We start from the raw sequence: 17,539 nt of genomic DNA, 5'->3' as shown, positions 1-17,539 counted from the left end.
AAAGAGAGAGAGAGAGAGAGAGAGGGTAGAGAGTGGGTCTTGTAGCTTGGTTAGTGCATTGTGCTTCAATGCAGCCTGTATGGCTGGCTGGCTGGTGATAAGTAGACCATGCTGTTGGACTGAAGTTGGTTGAAAGGACAATGGTTCCCTACACAGTAAAATCGTCAGTGTTTTAAAATGTACGTACAGATGTAATGAAATAGAAATGTAAGTGTCCATGTGGTTAAATTTGTAACTCTGAGTTACAAATGTACAAATGAGTTACGAATTAATTAATTAACACGGAGGATTTTACTGTGTGGACTGGCAGAACGCCTCCCCAGATGGCGAGAACGTTTTTTTGTTGTGATGTGAACTTAAAAGAAGTCCTTGCTCTCAGCTCATTGTGAAGTCCAAAGGAATAAACACAAAACAGTGACTCAAGACACATAAGGGACCCCATTTTTCCACCTTGAAGTAATAATTTTCTCAGCTCATTATCTTGACGCTAACAAATGCATCTTGGAAACCAAGCTCAGCCAAAGAATGCTGAAGATTTCATTTATGTCAAGATGTGATTAGATTTTGTTTAGTCGATGAGTTTTAAATACGTGAAGTCCGAAAGAAATTACGAGTGTTATAATTATTATTACACACACCTAGCGTCGACGTCCGTATATATACGTACCTGGGGAAAAAAGAGTTAACGCAGGTTAGTCAAAATGATTTCAGCATGATCAAAATCAATAGGCACAAATTGCATTCCTGCACTTAATTAGGTTGTGTGAGAATATAATATTTTACCCTCATCTTCTGACCCGAGTTCATCTAATGAAGCAGCATCCCAGTGCTTAGAATAACACGTTCCCATGTGAGGTCAGGGTTGGGCTCTCACCTGTCCTTCGCAGGTGTAATTACATCGTGAACACAGTCTTTTCACCTTGTCTGGCCCGCTCTGCTCTCGCTTGCTCCAGGCTTCACTGGTCTGCTATAGTCTGACCTGGTATGAATTAGGCTGTAATCAGATCTGACCTCCAGATTCAAATGCACGCACGTAAGCACACATGCACGCACGCACAGTGACACAATTCACATACTCACTCAAGACCCTGGCCATGGATGATTACAAATGGTCATGGTTATCGCCGGACATCTCTCTGCACACTGCGTGCGTGCGTGCGACTGCATGTACACGAACAAACATGTGTACGTGTGCCTGCTTCTGTATGACAAGCACTTATGTAGAGTAACTGTAGGGCCTCTACAGTAGTAGTTTTTTTTTAATCCTATCCCCTATCTCATCCTATCCTATCTATCCTCCCTCTAAGTGGATCTCATTGCTCCATGGATATCCCCCCAGCAGGCTACAAGCCAGAGAGACATTCAACTGCAAAGACAAAACCCTCAGCCGAGAAGAAAGAGCTCACACACACTCACACTTACACACACTCACACACACACACACACACACACACACACACACACAATCGCACACAATCGCACAGACACACACACACACACACATACACTTACCGCCAACGTGATGAATATTAGGAACAATGCTGCTTGTTGTCTTCAATGCGTACATCCCACAAGTATTGTTATTTTCCAGTTCCTGACAAGCTAATTAAGAATGTACAGGTAGTGGTACAGGGTTGGCAGTGGAGTCAGGGGAGGGGGAATAGTGATGGTCTGTCAGGAGAGAGAGAGAGAGAGAGAGAGAGAGAGAGAGAAACAGAGAGGGAGAGAGAGAAACAGAGAGGGAGAGAGAGACAGAAAGGTAGAATGAGCATAAAACAGAATAATTTAGAGCATATCAGAGCACATCAGATGTCAGACAGATGCAGTGGGACTGTTGGTTCAGGGCCTCACATATCAGTGGAGCATGGTCAGGGAAGACAATGAGGTTGAAGGATCTTGCGTTCTGGCAAAGTTATAAATCATTACACGTCGCGGTTTCCACTCTAAATGTTATTTATAGATCAAACCCTATAACCTGGCTCGGCTGGCTGGCACGGAAGCCCTTATTGGTGAATGGGTATCGTGTGTTGAGGGTGAACAAGGACAAAAGATTCTCCTGTTCCTAACAATTTAGCCACGTGAAAAACATGAGACATAGCCTGGGATGTTTTAAATATCGTCACTGTCGGTGGAAACCTCATTATGTCATATTGTGACAAGTTGTGTGCTTGTAGATCAACTTGTTTTGCTACTGTTGTGTGACACTAGTATGACAAAGTAGGGCATCAAATAAATAAATAAAAAATATTGAAATATTGGCCTGGGTCGTGGCTCAGCGGTCCAGGCACCCATGGCTGGTAATCCAGTCTGGCAGTGTGCCGTGGGTTCGACTCCCGATCCCGACGGCCTTTACGGCATGTCACCCCCCATCTCTCTCCCCATTTCCTGTCAGCCTACTGTCTGTCCCTCCATAAAAAATATAAAATACAGGCGAAAGCCACAAAAAAAACATTTATGAAAAAGTAGAAAAATGTAGGTAGCAGCGATATGGAAGAGATGTAGAGTTATGGTGGTGTGTACCGTATTGTCGATTATAAGACAAAAATAAATTCCGATTGAAGCAACACACAGACAACGAACGACTACAGCTGTGATGTAAGATGGAGAAACTAAGTGACCATCTCCAACAGAGTTGTTCAAAAGAGAAGGGTCAAACTGTTATCCAAACAACAGAGGAGAAGTTATGATGCCGTCTTCATTCAAGTTAAACCCAATATATACTTAATTGATACGATACAGAGTCCCCCCAGGGTACTAGGTTCCTTAATGTTCTTCCCTCTCCACCATGACGTCTTCACCGAAAACAGCTGGTCAGTGATCACAATGCGTCACGTTGTGAGCTTGTAGCTTTGATATTTTCACCTGTGGTTAATACTCCGGATTTTACTGTGGTAAAGGAAATTTGCAAAAAGGAGCAGATCTTTTCTGTGTGATTAAGAGAAACAAAGGAAAAAAGTGCCTTTTATTCACTTGCACACGTGTGCACAGATGTGCCTGTGTGCGCATGCGTACGCAGGTATGCATGCATTATTATGTAAATAGTTTCTTCAGCAGAGGGCTGCTGTCACTGTGCTAGCATCCTCTGGGCCATCTAGTCAGCCTCATTAAAACAAGGCACAGCATCCATTAATAGATACTCTCTCTCTCTCACACACACACACACACACACACACACACACACACACACACACACACACACCAACAAAGGACCTCACAGGAAGCACAGTTCTCTAAATGGTCCTCTCAGGTGGCAGTCAAAAAACATCACCTAGGAAACGACTCAAATGTCAGTGGGAAAATGACATGAAGAGAGGTCTGTCTGACTGCTATAGCTGGGAGGGGGGTGGGGGAAGGGGGCTGGCGGGTCTGGACTATAAAGTGTGTGGCTTTGTGTGTGCATGCACTCCTGCGTGTTTACTTCATGTGAGTTTGCATATCAGTATGAATATACACTGTAAAAGCGGCAAAAATAGCAGAGCTACACGCACAAGCTTTTGAGCTCATAGATCTGCTATTTTCGGTGCGTGACATGGATGTACATCCAAGTAGAAATCAGGCCCACAGCCTGCTTGACTTACATCTGCACATCCAAGTAGAAATCAGGCCCACAGCCTGCTTGACTTACATCTGCACATCCAAGTAGAAATCAGGCCCACAGCTTGCTTGACTTGCATCTGCACATCCAAGTAGAAATCAGGCCCACAGCTTGCTTGACTTGCATCTGCACATCCAAGTAGAAATCAGGCCCACAGCCTGCTTGACTTGCATCTGCACATCCAAGTAGAAATCAGGCCCACAGCTTGCTTGACTTGCATCTGCACATCCAAGTAGAAATCAGGCCCACAGCCTGCTTGACTTGCATCTGCACATCCAAGTAGAAATCAGGCCCACAGCCTGCTTGACTTGCATCTGCACATCCAAGTAGAAATCAGGCCCACAGCCTGCTTGACTTGCATCTGCACATCCAAGTAGAAATCAGGCCCACAGCCTGCTTGACTTGCATCTGCACATCCAAGTAGAAATCAGGCCCACAGCCTGCTTGACTTGCATCTGCACATCCAAGTAGAAATCAGGCCCACAGCTTGCTTGACTTGCATCTGCACATCCAAGTAGAAATCAGGCCCACAGCCTGCTTGACTTGCATCTGCACATCCAAGTAGAAATCAGGCCCACAGCCTGCTTGACTTGCATCTGCACATCCAAGTAGAAATCAGGCCCACAGCCTGCTTGACTTGCATCTGCACATCCAAGTAGAAATCAGGCCCACAGCTTGCTTGACTTGCATCTGCACATCCAAGTAGAAATCAGGCCCACAGCTTGCTTGACTTGCATCTGCACATCCAAGTAGAAATCAGGCCCACAGCTTGCTTGACTTGCATCTGCACATCCAAGTAGAAATCAGGGCCACAGCCTGCTTGACTTGACATCTGCGCATCCAAAACCATGTGAAGTAAAGGTGGGCCCCGTCCGTTTTGTGATTTGCTGGCCCCACAGGTGGCTCCCGGGGCGTGGGCTTCATCCGCTTTGATAAGAGGATAGAGGCAGAGGAGGCCATCAAGGGCCTGAACGGACAGAAGCCCTCCGGCGCCGCTGAGCCCATCACAGTGAAATTCGCCAACAATCCCAGTCAGAAGACCAGCCAAGCCCTTCTGTCACAGCTCTACCAGTCCCCCAACCGCCGATACCCAGGCCCTCTCCACCACCAGGCCCAGAGGTTCAGGTGAGTGGCCGGGGTCAGTGGGATGGAGTATTTGTTTTACTGTGTAGACATGGTGTCGTGTATTTGTTCTTGTTTCTAACCCATTCTGATCTGAGATCAGATTCTAAAGCACAGAATAATGGTGGTTCTTTAACGCATTTTGATCAGATTCTAAAAATGTCTTAAATCCTGACAGTTTAAAAAAATAGCAGACCTACAAGCTCGTAGCGCGCCACTCGGTGGCGTGCTATGAGCTTGTAGATCTGCTATTTTTCAATAGCTAAAGCATAACATAATACTAACACCAAAAGGGGTTCCCGCCCAAAATGGGTTGCTAATGGAGGTTTGAAGCTGAATTTATACTTCTTCGCACGACTGTGTCATTCACCTGAAAATAACAGATTTTCAACATAATGACGCAACGTATGAATTTTACAGGTCTATGGGTTCATTATGGTAGGTGGGACTAGTGGACTGTAACATCTGTCGCGTACGATTTGATCTGTATGATATGTGTTTTGGGATGCAGCACTGTATTTTATGGTTTGATACTTTTATCTGTCTCATTGGTAGACTGTTAAAATGGCAAACATTGTTTTATGGTTAATCACTAAAAGTACAAAGACTGAAATAAACAATGTGATAGCCAGTTTACAACACGCTTCACATGATTGATGGAATCGATCATTCATATTTAACATTTCATTTGATCACTTCTCACCATAAAATGAAGTGCTGCTGCACCTGGTTCAACATTATCCCGGAACAAGAGCGTCATTTCATTTGTGGCAAAGAGTGAGATATTTTAATGCTTAGTTAAAGCTGCTTTAATATGAGTCATCAATCACAAACACAATAGCTATTATTTGTGGTTTATATGAGATGAGTGGGTTTAATAAAGGAAACACCAAATGCATTTTGCAATATGTGTTCAGATAAGGGATGAGACACCTACGCAAAGACATAATATGTCTTGGCGTAGGTGTCACGACTCACATCCATGCCATGACTCATATTATGAGTCATGGCAACACATTCCATTCGGACAGTATGCTCTGAAATTTGTTTACATATTGGCGTTACTTCCCCTTTTGAAGAGCAGGTGCAGTATATCCATTTGATACAGATGAGATGTTTAATAAATCCGAGCTTGTGAGTTGTGTGCACAGGTCCAACCAGATCAGAGAAGCACTGTTCATAAGAGACAGTGGGGTTCTGTCGTTCACCTTTATGTGTTTTACATTCATCTCATCTCCATAACATTAGGCGTATAGTTGCCAGATGGCAGCCTGTCAGACCTGGGCAAAATGTGCTCACTTTAAAAAAGTTTGTATGTATACTGTATGTATATATTTGTAATATAATTATTGGACAGATTACTCTTATCAGAAAAATTGATTTGTATATTGTTCATACTGTATATTTGCATATCTCTGCTGTCAGGAAGAAACCACCTAACTCCAAAATGTTCTGAAATGAAAAATATAAATTTTCAGGAAATGAAGAAAACCTTATATTTTGAAAACAAAGCAATACTGCCTCCTCAAAATTGGCGTTGTGACTTTATATATTGTCATGCACTTGCATGAGAGAGAGAGAGAGAGAGAGAGAGAGAGAGAGAGAGAGATGTGGTGGAGTTAGTTGCTTTATCAGACAGTCTGAGGGTCTAATGGAGTTAAGAGGTTTTGTCCAAAGTGTTTTTACTACTTTACGTTCAATAGCACTGATCTATGGAAGAAAATAAAAAGCCTCAACAATGGAGTGGTTTCCTCCCGACAGCAACGATATACATTTGTTTGACCACAATGCTTCAGATATTATCAGTAAACCCATAGATAAACCTTTAGAAGTGGTCATACATGGTCAGACAAATATCAAAGGTTCAAGACATTCACTGGATTGGCAGCTAAAACTATCCTGTTTAAACTGACGTTTGCCCAGTTCTCTCTCATCTCCAAGTCATTACTAAGGTCATAATATATACTCTATATATTCTGTATGTAGAGTATGGTTTCATTGCTGGTCATTTCCTCTTCCTCACTCTCTCATGACACAAACACACCTCTGTAGTTATATCCATGATGTTATCTATAGACTTACAGTACAGTGCTTTGGACATAGTCCTTCTGTTCATGCCGCCTCTCCTGGGCATATAACCAGGACAAAACTGTATGACCTCAGTCTGATCTGGAAAGAAAAGAGAAAAAAAAACATTTCAGATGGTGAAGCAGAATTTGGGCACATAAACTTTCGCTCTCATTCAATAACACCAAGCTAGTCGTGTTGTTTACTCACCATCAAAGTCAGGACTTGGAAGGCATTTTTCCTCTACAGCAGCTTCCCTGGTGTGACACCTGAGCGATGTAGCAGGGCTGTGTGTCTGTGATACGCCAAGCCAATTTACAGGCTCCACAGGAGACCTGTCGCTCCTCATCACTACTCACAACCACAGTGCCTTCCTCACGGTGTCCCTGCGCTCCTGCTCACCAGCCTTCTTTTAAAACATGACACATTGATATAAATGGGCTAGATGTGCACAGTTATATATTTTTAATCAAGGTGCTGTGAAGGTCACACTGTAAGAAAAGTGTCCATCTTCTGATGAGTATTATTTACTATAAATTATTGTTTGAATAAGTAAGTGACCTGGACTTGTGAATAACATTGATCAAAACCTTCCCATATCCTCACTTGACACTTTCTCTGTTTAATTACACAACTATGTTTACAGTGTGGGTAGCCACAAAGCCCAAAACAAGCAATGGTAGCTTAGGGAACTGTGATTTAAAGGTAGGGTAGCCTACGTGATGTTTTGGGGTTAAAAGATTTTTGTTGTCAATTTCAGCCAATCAGGAGAGATTACTCATTTAACAACTTCAATTTTGTCATGTTCCAGTTTCAATTTTGTCTGCTCATTTATTTGTGTCATCACTTCCAATTTCACTTATACTTCACTTTATCCTGTATTGTGTATGAGTTCTCTCCTGATTTGGTTAAATTGGTATCCTGATGTAACCTGACTCCGCCAGATGGCGGCAGCAGTGAGTTCCTCCTTCTGGTCCCATCTGGTCTCTTTCGGGCAGAGACGATGCACTCTGATCAAATGCTGATCGGAGCAATATGCGTCCGTATGCGGCCGCTAGAGGCGGGATCAACGCGAGACTGGTGACGTAGCTAGGACTGCAATTTGAAATTATTATGGAGATATCAGATTTTTGTCCCACTGCTTCAGGTTCATCGTTTCTGCTTGAGAGAGACCAGATGCAGGCAGGAGGAGGAAACTTGTGAACTGCCGCAATCTGGCGGAGTCCGGTTAATCCCGATGGGGAAATACCTAAACAAAAATGAGCAAAAGTTAGATTAATCAATTGAAACCAACTTGGTTTCAGTTGCAGATTGCAGTACCAATAGGGACTAAATTGGGGAAAATGGGGAAAACACAGAAGAAATAATTACATTAAATGCTAATAAATTAAATAAAAGAAGGCCCCATTTATTTTCATACAAAGGAAGAAATTGATTGTTCTGAAATGGAAAAATATACGTTGAATCCGCTTTTAATACTTGAAAAAATCTGATAAACATTGTATTAACACTGAGAATACCAGAGATTAATTGAATGTTGATAAATTGCAACTGCAGCACAGTAGCTTACATTCTCATTCTAATGCTGCGTTCACGCTAGCAGTGACAAAGCCACAAAACGAGCAAGTGTGGCCTGCTACATTCCTGCAGAGTGGCAGTTTAAGTGGTGCTTAAGCACAGGGAACTGGTTAACAACAAGAATTTGTTGTTCTTTTCTAGAGCAGGAATTGTGTGGAGATAGAAGGGAACTGGAAATGGTACATACAAAGACATTGATTGACTCTTCGCCGCATCGTTGAAATGTTGAAAGAAGTTGAGTCCAGCTCAACTTTCATTTGTAGTGTAGTCATTTGTCATTTGTAATGACTAGTAGCCTAGCTGTTTTGTTGTCGCCATTAGTGTGAACGCAGCATAACCATTCTGAAGAAAGTCTCCAGAGGAATCATTGTTGGTGAAAATGGTGTTTAGCATATATTATTGTTGTACATTTTGTTATTAAAAACAAACTGATCGTCATGTTGGAATGTCTCATTTACAATGTAGATTGATGTAACTAGCGAATTGGACTGTTGATATTCTACTATAGCTACTAGGTTACTACATTTTTTGCATTTCTTTTTTGTTGGAACAGTTTCGCACACTTCTTTATAGCCAGCCTTAATTGGCCTCCTTGTCTTCATTTCATTTGGAGCAAACTATCCCTTGAGTTTCGAAGTTGGATAAAGTAATTAACTGCAACATCTTCAGAGATATTTGAGAGCGTTGAAAAAGGAGCACATTTACACAATGTGTTTCCTTTTTTATTTAAATTGAATGTCTGTATCAGACTAGGTCAGTATATAGGTCTACATTTCGTAGTTTCCATGAAAGAATTAAGCCCTGAAAATGTCTGCAGTTTCTTTTGATGTCAACCTATCAAATTCTGTGACACCTGTTGCATGTCCTCTCTATGGAATTCTGTAACACCGACGGTAACATGTCCTCCTTAAATTCTCTGGATTCCACTTAAATTATCTATCCTGCTTGGCAATGTCCGTTAGGCCCGGAGTCCCACAAGATAGCGTACTGTCCGATGCACTGCTTGTCTAATCCACTCACAGCACAATTACCCCAGCGCTAGATCTGAGCTTGTTTTGTAATGACCCATAAATAATTGTAGCAGTAATTAAGAAATGTGCCTTATTATATGCAGTACAGGTCAGAGACAGTTATAATTATTATTGAAAATGTTTTTTGTTTTAGATAAAAACAAAACCACGACACATCAATTAGCCGGCATTGAGAGACAGCACAAAAGCCCTATTGTTTATGTGGAGCTTGGAAAGAGTGCGTATGTTGTTGTGGCCCAGTGGCCCGGCGGCCAGCAGATGTCTATGAGCTCTCTGGGCCTGGAATGCTCTCCTCTGAGCACCCACTCCAATTGACTCAATTTACCCACAAAGCAGCCTGCTCGTTCTCCTCCTACATAATGGAGAAATTACCGTCCTAATGAGTCAATATGTATCGTTGCTGTCAGGTGGAAACATCACATGTCCAAAACTATTACTTTTCAAGATTCTGATTTAAAATAGTACATTTGCAATTTTTGTTGTGACAATGTAGTATACGAATATTTTTGCCGACACGTCTCGTAACTCCGTTATTGCAGCATTTGTCTATATGGAAGTACCGCTCAAATAGGAATACTGGAGGGTCCTACTGTAGGTCCTGAGGATATTTTGAAAGTTGTCAGGTTCTTTTCTTTTTTTACTGTAAAATAAATAAATCAATACATTTTTTCGTTTCATTGATCAAGGATTTATCAATATTTATCCAAATCATAATGCAAAATTCAAAGTCAAAGAACATAGTGATGGACAAAGATAACGAGAGGCAAAGAAAATAACTCATACCATAGTGGCAATTTTCTTTCTTATTTATTTTTTTATTTTTAAATGGAAAGAGAAGTCGCAGGCCTGCTGTTGCTCAATAAGCCGTGGCCTCTGTCCATTAGGCCAGAGGAGGTAATAAAACATGAGACAGGCCAGACCCATGTGAGGAATGAAGGCCATTGAGTCACCAAGCAGACTGGATCCATATACCAGTACTAACATTACACGCACGCACGCACGCACACACTCACACACACACTCTCACACACACACACACACACACACACACACACACACACACTATACTTGCACGCACAATCATGAAAACATATTCTTCCATATGCATAAACAGACACACACACACACACACACACACACACACACACACGTGTACAAACACACTGTCATTTGTCTAACCTGGCCTGCCGTAGTGAGTTTAGCTCAGGGGATGAATTATTATGGAACTAGGACATTTCCCAAACACTAATCCTTTTCATTGTGGACAGAGGCCATCCACTGACTAACACCCAACCATTCCATCTGAACTGTTAGCGCATGACAGGTTGAAAGTTGCCACTAAGACACACACAGAGGACAGTCAAAATGTCACGGCTATTCAAATATTCAGTCTGCCTCACAGCAACATACTTATCATCATTCCCTCTCTCACTCACCATCGCTCAAACACCAAACCATTATACTGACAGAACTCTGGAGAAGGGACATTTACTTACAGTGTCAATTGAAGGCATTCACAGTTTGTTCAAATTGAGGACTGTGGCTTCTGAAGAGGCTTGTGTAAATGTTAGTGTCAACCTTTAAAAATAATGTATCTGTGTTGGTGTAAATTGTTACAATACCTACATGTACTGCACATAAAATGAAGCGATAACCTGCCATCGCCCATCGCATGACATTATTGCTACCCTAGCATTGTGGTCATAGTGCGATGCTATGCTCTTGCACTGTGGCCTGGTCTGTTGCTGCAACTATTAATCTAATAGCTTCCAGTGCTGTCTAAATTAGATTAGATTGGATTTTGATAACAACAATGTTCGAAAAACTTGGGCTAAAGTGAAGTGCTATGCTGACGATAACCTGCTGATGGCACTAGATGTGTGAAGCGATGACAGCATTACCTGGTGGGCATCCTCAGTGTAATGGGCCGTCTATGGATGTGTTTGTTTCTTGAGTGAGGAGGTCCATGCAGTTCCTACAGGGACTTAGCATTAGTTCCATTGAGTGAGTCAACCATCTGCCCACCATTAACCCCAGAACCCTCCTTCTCTTTACAGGCTGGACAATTTGCTTAATATGGCCTATGGCGTAAAGAGGTAATTAAAAACTTCACCCAATGCCAGATGTCCATGTTGACTCAATGATTTTTCAATATCCTTTTTTCTCCTCTATTCATATTTTTAGTTTATTTTTTTCTTGTATTTTTGAAGTCACTTTGCATTTGATACTTCAAGGTTAACTGCTTTTGGTTCCTTGATTTATTTGGTTTTTCCCTCTTCAGCTTGTTTTGGTTTCAACTCCTACCTACAGTGTTACAGTGTGGAAAACAATCAGTTTGTTTTCGGTGGTGATGAATTTGCTTTGTTTTGAATATGAAGCGTGCTGGTTTTGTTGTTGTTGTTTGGGTTGTTTTGGATTGTTTCTGTGTACTGTATGGTTTTTTCGTTCTCTGGTGTATAGCTCTTGATTTTCAGGCGTGGATTTCTCCTGGATTCAGGTTCTCCTAGCCTTCCCGCTACAGCTTGGCTTGCAGGTTATTCTTTGTTTGAAAGCAAAGATTAATTAAATCAGTAAACATGTCAACAAGTCCAATATAATACTCTTGTGCTCTACATCTACTACTTTAAATCAGAGTGTGAAATGTAACCAAATGTGCCCATAAGAATCCATTTGGTTTCTGTACTTACAAATGGATACATTTATATTGAGGACTTTACTGTATATAAACTTTTGGTCATTTTTATAGATGCAATATAGTACAGTATAATGAACATTAACATACTGTATGGATTATGAGACAAAATTTGCACAATTGCTCTCTTTCTCTTGATCTTGTTGTGAATGGTTAGTGGTCATGGGAGGCTGGATGAATCTGGATCCCTGCAAGAAACAGGAAATGCTGTTTCACTGCAAACAGCTCCAACTTTGCTCCTCGCTGCTCTGCTCTGCTCTGCTCTGATCCCTTCTCTTTTGCCGCCATGTTTCCGTTAATTGCTTGCTACAATAATAGGTGTTACGGTACAAGACCTTGAGCGGCAGGCCCTGTGGTGATAGATGCTGGTGGCCTTTTGCATGTTGAACCATCAAGCAGAAAGGAGGGAGGAGAAAGACGTTTGGGAATAATACATGCTAGCCTGTTTCATAAGGAATTAGCAATGAGTGTATAGTGTAGTAGTCGAGGACAGCTTGGTGGGATTCAGGATGTTTAAACCATACAGTAGCACTTCCTGTCCAAGAAACATTGAAGGGCCATGAAACCCAAGGCTGATTTTGTGATTTTGTTTGTTTTCCAGCACAGGTTAAAAACTAGGGTCAAAGCATTACAGGCTAATAAGAAACACAGCTGCAGCTAATACAATTAATAATGAGCGTGCTAATGTGCAAGCATAGACAGTAGTTAGTTAACAATAATGGCAATGCTTGCACTTTGGCACACCCCCATTATTCTTTTTTTTTAGCTACAGCTTACACCTGTACTACAACATCAGCCTGCCATGTTCTTACCCCTCTGTTGTTTAACCTGAACTTGAAGACAGAGTGAAACATCAGCCTAGAGGATGTCATGCCACTTTAACGAAACTTAAGAGGTTAACTGTCAGGAAAAGCTTTCTACCTGTCAGTCTTAGCCTTCACATAATAATTTTGAAAAGGTGGACTCGCTAGCATAGCATCTCCGATTGTGTCCAGCTCCTGATTGTATTGCTTGTCATCAAGGTAGAAGTGCTGTACTATGACCTAACAGCTCAATTTGAAAGTGAAATCAGAAGACAGAGGAAAGGTGTGACCGGCTGAAAAAGGCAGCCTATGGAAAAGATAGAATAGATAGCTGGTCAGATACACTGTTGCTATGCAACCTCTGGTCTTGCATGGGCTAGCGTTCTGAGCTAGTGGGCCTGGTCTAATGGATACACTCACATGCACACGTAGACACAGACACACGCACACATACAAACATACACACAGGCATACTTCAGGGGCACTACATCAGCATTTCCTCTGTGGTTCCGTTACACAGTTAAATCCTTAGTGTTAATTTAAAACCCTTCCAGGTCCATTTGGTTAGTTTTGTACACTCTCAGAGTTAAAAGAACACTCAAGATTTTAGTGTGTAGCTAAGTCTGTACTTTTTGCCTTCACACACTTTAAAACCTAGCTCCTCTCAGACTACAGCTTTTGCATGCAAATGACCACAAGGTTGTTTTTGAGCCCAGCAGGAAATGAGTCCAGGAATGCAGTTGAGCATGCCAGACAAGGCCTTGACATGACTAGGCCTGTTAAAATTCAGCTTGACTGCGTTCTTCAGGGAGGAGACAGGTGCTGGAGAAAAATACCAAAATCTTCTGAACAGGACAGAAACACGATGTAGGGGATTTATGAAACACAATGGGATTTGGAGCCAGGAGTGATGATGTGCAGACCATAATAATTAGTTAACCACAATATTTATTGCATAGTATGTCAGCCACATGCTACTTACTGTAATTTGATCAAGCAAGTCAATACAATGCTTTCATTAAGATGGCTGAACCTGATCCATATCTACAGCACATCACCCACCGGTAGCACACACTTCACAGCACCCAGTGGAACACAGACTTAACAGCATCCACCACCAGTAACACACTCCACAGCACCCACCAGTAACACACTCTGACTCCACAGCACCTACCAGTAACACACTCTGACTCCACAGCACCCACCAGTAACACACTCTGACTCCACAGCACCTACCAGTAACACACTCTGACTCCACAGCACCCACCAGTAACACACTCTGACTCCACAGCACCCACCAGTAACACACTCTGACTCCACAGCACCCACAGTAACACACTTCACAGCACCCAGTGGAACACAGACTTAACAGCATCCACCACCAGTAACACACTCCACAGCACCCACCAGTAACACACTCTGACTCCACAGTACCCACCAGTAACACTATGACTCCACAGCACCCACCAGTAACACACCTGACTCCACAGTACCCACCAGTAACACACTCTGACTCCACAGCACCCACCAGTAACACACCTGACTCCACAGCACCCACCAGTAACACACTCCACAGGACATTGGAAGGTTGTAGTGATTGCAGACCATATATAGTAGTCAGAAAGAGAGGGGATGTGTGTTGAGCAGTATTATCGATCCGGGCCAGGGGCTCTGGAACAGGACAGAATAGCACAGAACAACATTGTGGGGGGTACACACTGTTCCTTAATGTCACTGAGCTGTAAAGTGCTATTCCTCAAGAAAGCAGCCTTCTCTGAGACAGCTGCAGCAAAGCGGAAATCTCAATTATAGCATCCAATAATGTCTATAGTAATTCCTGGAGATTGGTGGGATAAGAAATGAACCATTTTATTTCATTTAGCTTTTAACTTTTATTTAAAAGTATATGGTAGGGGGTTATTTCCTTGTCTATCTTTTGGAAAGGCAATTAAATTAAGTGAAGTCAACTGAGGATTCAAATCTCTCGCATCGCAAGAAAGAAGAGAAGATTATGAAGCGAATAAGAGCGGATTTAGCTTGACTTCTTCTAAAAATGTTTTAATTCAGAGCCTTCCTACAATATAGCTCCCAAACAAGGCACTCAAGGAGACAGAGAAAAGCTTCCTTTGCATGTCCTACACTAGAAGAAATATCCCAGCATGCAACACTGTAGACATTTGTGAATGGAGGCTTTCTGCAGAGGATGGAGATTTGTACATAATGGATCAGACTTACACACATTTACACATTAACACATTTTAACACTCAGATAACACACATCCAATCACATTCATCCTAGTATCACCTAGTAGTACACATAGTAAAGCAGATACTTTTTGGTTTGATTGATACATCATCTGGACTAGGGTTAGGGTTAATTAAGATTAGGATACAGCATAGTTTAACTCTAGACTAGAGGTGAGCGCTGAGCTGCTGCAGGCAGAGGGAGATTGTTATTTCAAGATTAATTGGTTGCCTTGGTCTGAAAGTACTGTAAATTGGAGACAGATGTGAATCAGGCTTAGGGCAATTTCACATTAGATTCATATTAACTCCAATTATACACAGTCAAATCCTCAGTGTTAATGTATCCTTTTGTACACTCTCAGGGTTAAATTAACACTGAGAATTTGACTGTGTTCAGTATTTCTGAATGAGTTCAAACTGAAAGTTGCTCCCTACCTTCTCCCCTCCTTCTCTCTGCTCATCTCTCTGCATTCTTCTGTTTCCTCCACTCTCAGGTTTTCTCCCATCACCATTGACAGTATGACCAGTCTGGTGGGCATGAACATCCCCGGCCACACGGGCACCGGATGGTGTATCTTCGTGTATAACCTATCCCCGGACTCGGACGAGAGTGTGCTGTGGCAGCTGTTCGGGCCATTCGGTGCCGTCAACAACGTCAAGGTAATCCGTGACTTCAACACCAACAAGTGCAAAGGTTTCGGTTTCGTCACCATGACGAACTACGACGAGGCGGCCATGGCCATCGCCAGTCTCAACGGCTACAGGTTGGGCGACCGTGTGTTGCAAGTCTCCTTCAAGACCAACAAGACACACAAATCCTGAACTTAATCCACTTACGACCAGTCGCCCCAACTCTGTTTTCTCCAAACCCCCACCCTCACCACAACCCCACGCCCCACCACCCTTCCCTCGTCCCCTCCCTCCTTGTTGTCTCGACCTACCACTACCACCACACTACAGCCATCCAACACAGCAAAACACAACTCCAACCGGATCACAACACAGCCGACAAAACGTTAGACAAATTGAACTAGAAATGGCTTATATTATAACTTTGGACCTATAAGCCAATGTTGCCTAAGTATTACAAAAATGAAATGATTAAAAATGTCCATGAGTTTTTGGAAGCTCCTGTGATAATGCAGGCTTCTGTTTGTTGTATATTCTTTATGTTCATTGTGGTTGTTAAGAATGATTTTTCTCTTCTGTGTAAAACAGTAGCAAATCCCTATACCCCCTTATTTCAGAGAAGAGAATGTCCTTTTTAGATTGAAACCTTTTCTCTGTCTTGATTCAGGATTTATTTTTTATTTTTTAAATCCGGATCCACTGTCGTTAGAATTACAGACCTCCCTATCAGTGAAAGGGAGGGGGCTCTTTTTTAAATTGGTGAACCATTCATTCATTTTAGTGTGTTATTAACCCCCACCCCACCCCCTTATCAATTAGAAGGATGTCACCATCCTGAAAACTCTGATGCAGAAAAATATATATATGAATTTCTAACATTGTTTTTGTTTTGTATCGCAAACAAAACATGTCTTTCCTCACAGGGGTTTAGGGAGATGGGGAGTGGGAGGGGATGGGTTAGCTTTCCTGATGACACGTTCAGTAATTTAACACAAAAAAAATATCACTGTTGCCAAAGAGAAGATCTCTTTGCTTGGAAAAAAAAAATGCGTTTAGAAAAAAAAGATAAAAATAAAGAGAAAGAAGATCTATTTTTATAAATGATAATTAAAATAATAATTATTGAAGAATTTTTACAAGAATCTGGATTTGAAAAAAAAGAGAAAAATATTTTGACTGGCTAACTAGGGGGGCCTGGGCGGGAGGGAGGGAGGGGGGACCACCTTGTCTCGTTCGTTCTGCCGTGGTACTGTTTGTTTTTCGGGGAATCAGAGTCAGCGGTGATGATTTTGTAGATGGCAGATTTTGTGAAAAGGGATGCAAACTGAGGCAGGTGATCTTGGTAAAATTTTTCATATATGTACTAGTGCGTAATTATTCAACAGCGATACCCAAAAGGGAAGGGAGAGGGGTCTTACCAAGGCCTAACCGTCCTTAGTCCAGAGCCCAAAGCGAGAAGACCCTTTGTCCACCTGTTTTCCTCTTTTGTCATCAGTCGATATGGGATATCAGTAAATAGACATATACACATCTATCCATTTAGAGAGCATACTATACATTATCTATATCATTTTCTTCGCTCTGCGTTTGTGAAGTTATACATTTGAAAAGAACTTCCTTTTAGCGATCAACAGTAGGTGCTATATTACATTATTCACATATCTTAAATATCCAAGTTTGTTGTTCTGTGTTGTTTAAAGAAAAAAAAAATAATACTTCGATGTTGGCATTGACTTGAGCTGCTGTTCTTTGTTTATTTGTTTATTGTTGGCCC

General features: G+C 41.9%; 1 protein-coding gene across 7 annotated transcripts in view; it reads left to right on the top strand.

Annotated features, from left to right (window-relative positions):
* The window catches only part of elavl4 (ELAV like neuron-specific RNA binding protein 4), a gene marked incomplete at both ends in the record, with an annotated part of 86,774 nt that extends 70,817 nt beyond the window's left edge, over positions 1-15,957 (top strand). For 4 of the 7 annotated variants that reach the window (XM_080769494.1, XM_080769492.1, XM_080769497.1 and 1 more), the window contains 3 exons: positions 4,495-4,720; positions 11,451-11,489; positions 15,630-15,957. In XM_080769494.1, the coding sequence (XP_080625620.1) occupies positions 4,495-4,720; positions 11,451-11,489; positions 15,630-15,957 (593 nt within the window). Of the gene's footprint in view, positions 1-4,485; positions 4,721-11,450; positions 11,490-15,629 lie in introns of all 7 variants that reach the window. The other 3 variants (XM_080769493.1, XM_080769491.1, XM_080769496.1) reach the window with 2 other exon arrangements.
* Between the last annotated feature and the right edge of the window lie 1,582 nt (positions 15,958-17,539).

Source organism: Protomyctophum bolini (genome assembly GCF_963924005.1).
Source record: "Protomyctophum bolini genome assembly, chromosome: 8".
NCBI lineage: Eukaryota > Metazoa > Chordata > Actinopteri > Myctophiformes > Myctophidae > Protomyctophum > Protomyctophum bolini.
Note: the sequence above shows the minus strand (reverse complement) of the source record. Positions and strands in the feature narration are given on the sequence as shown.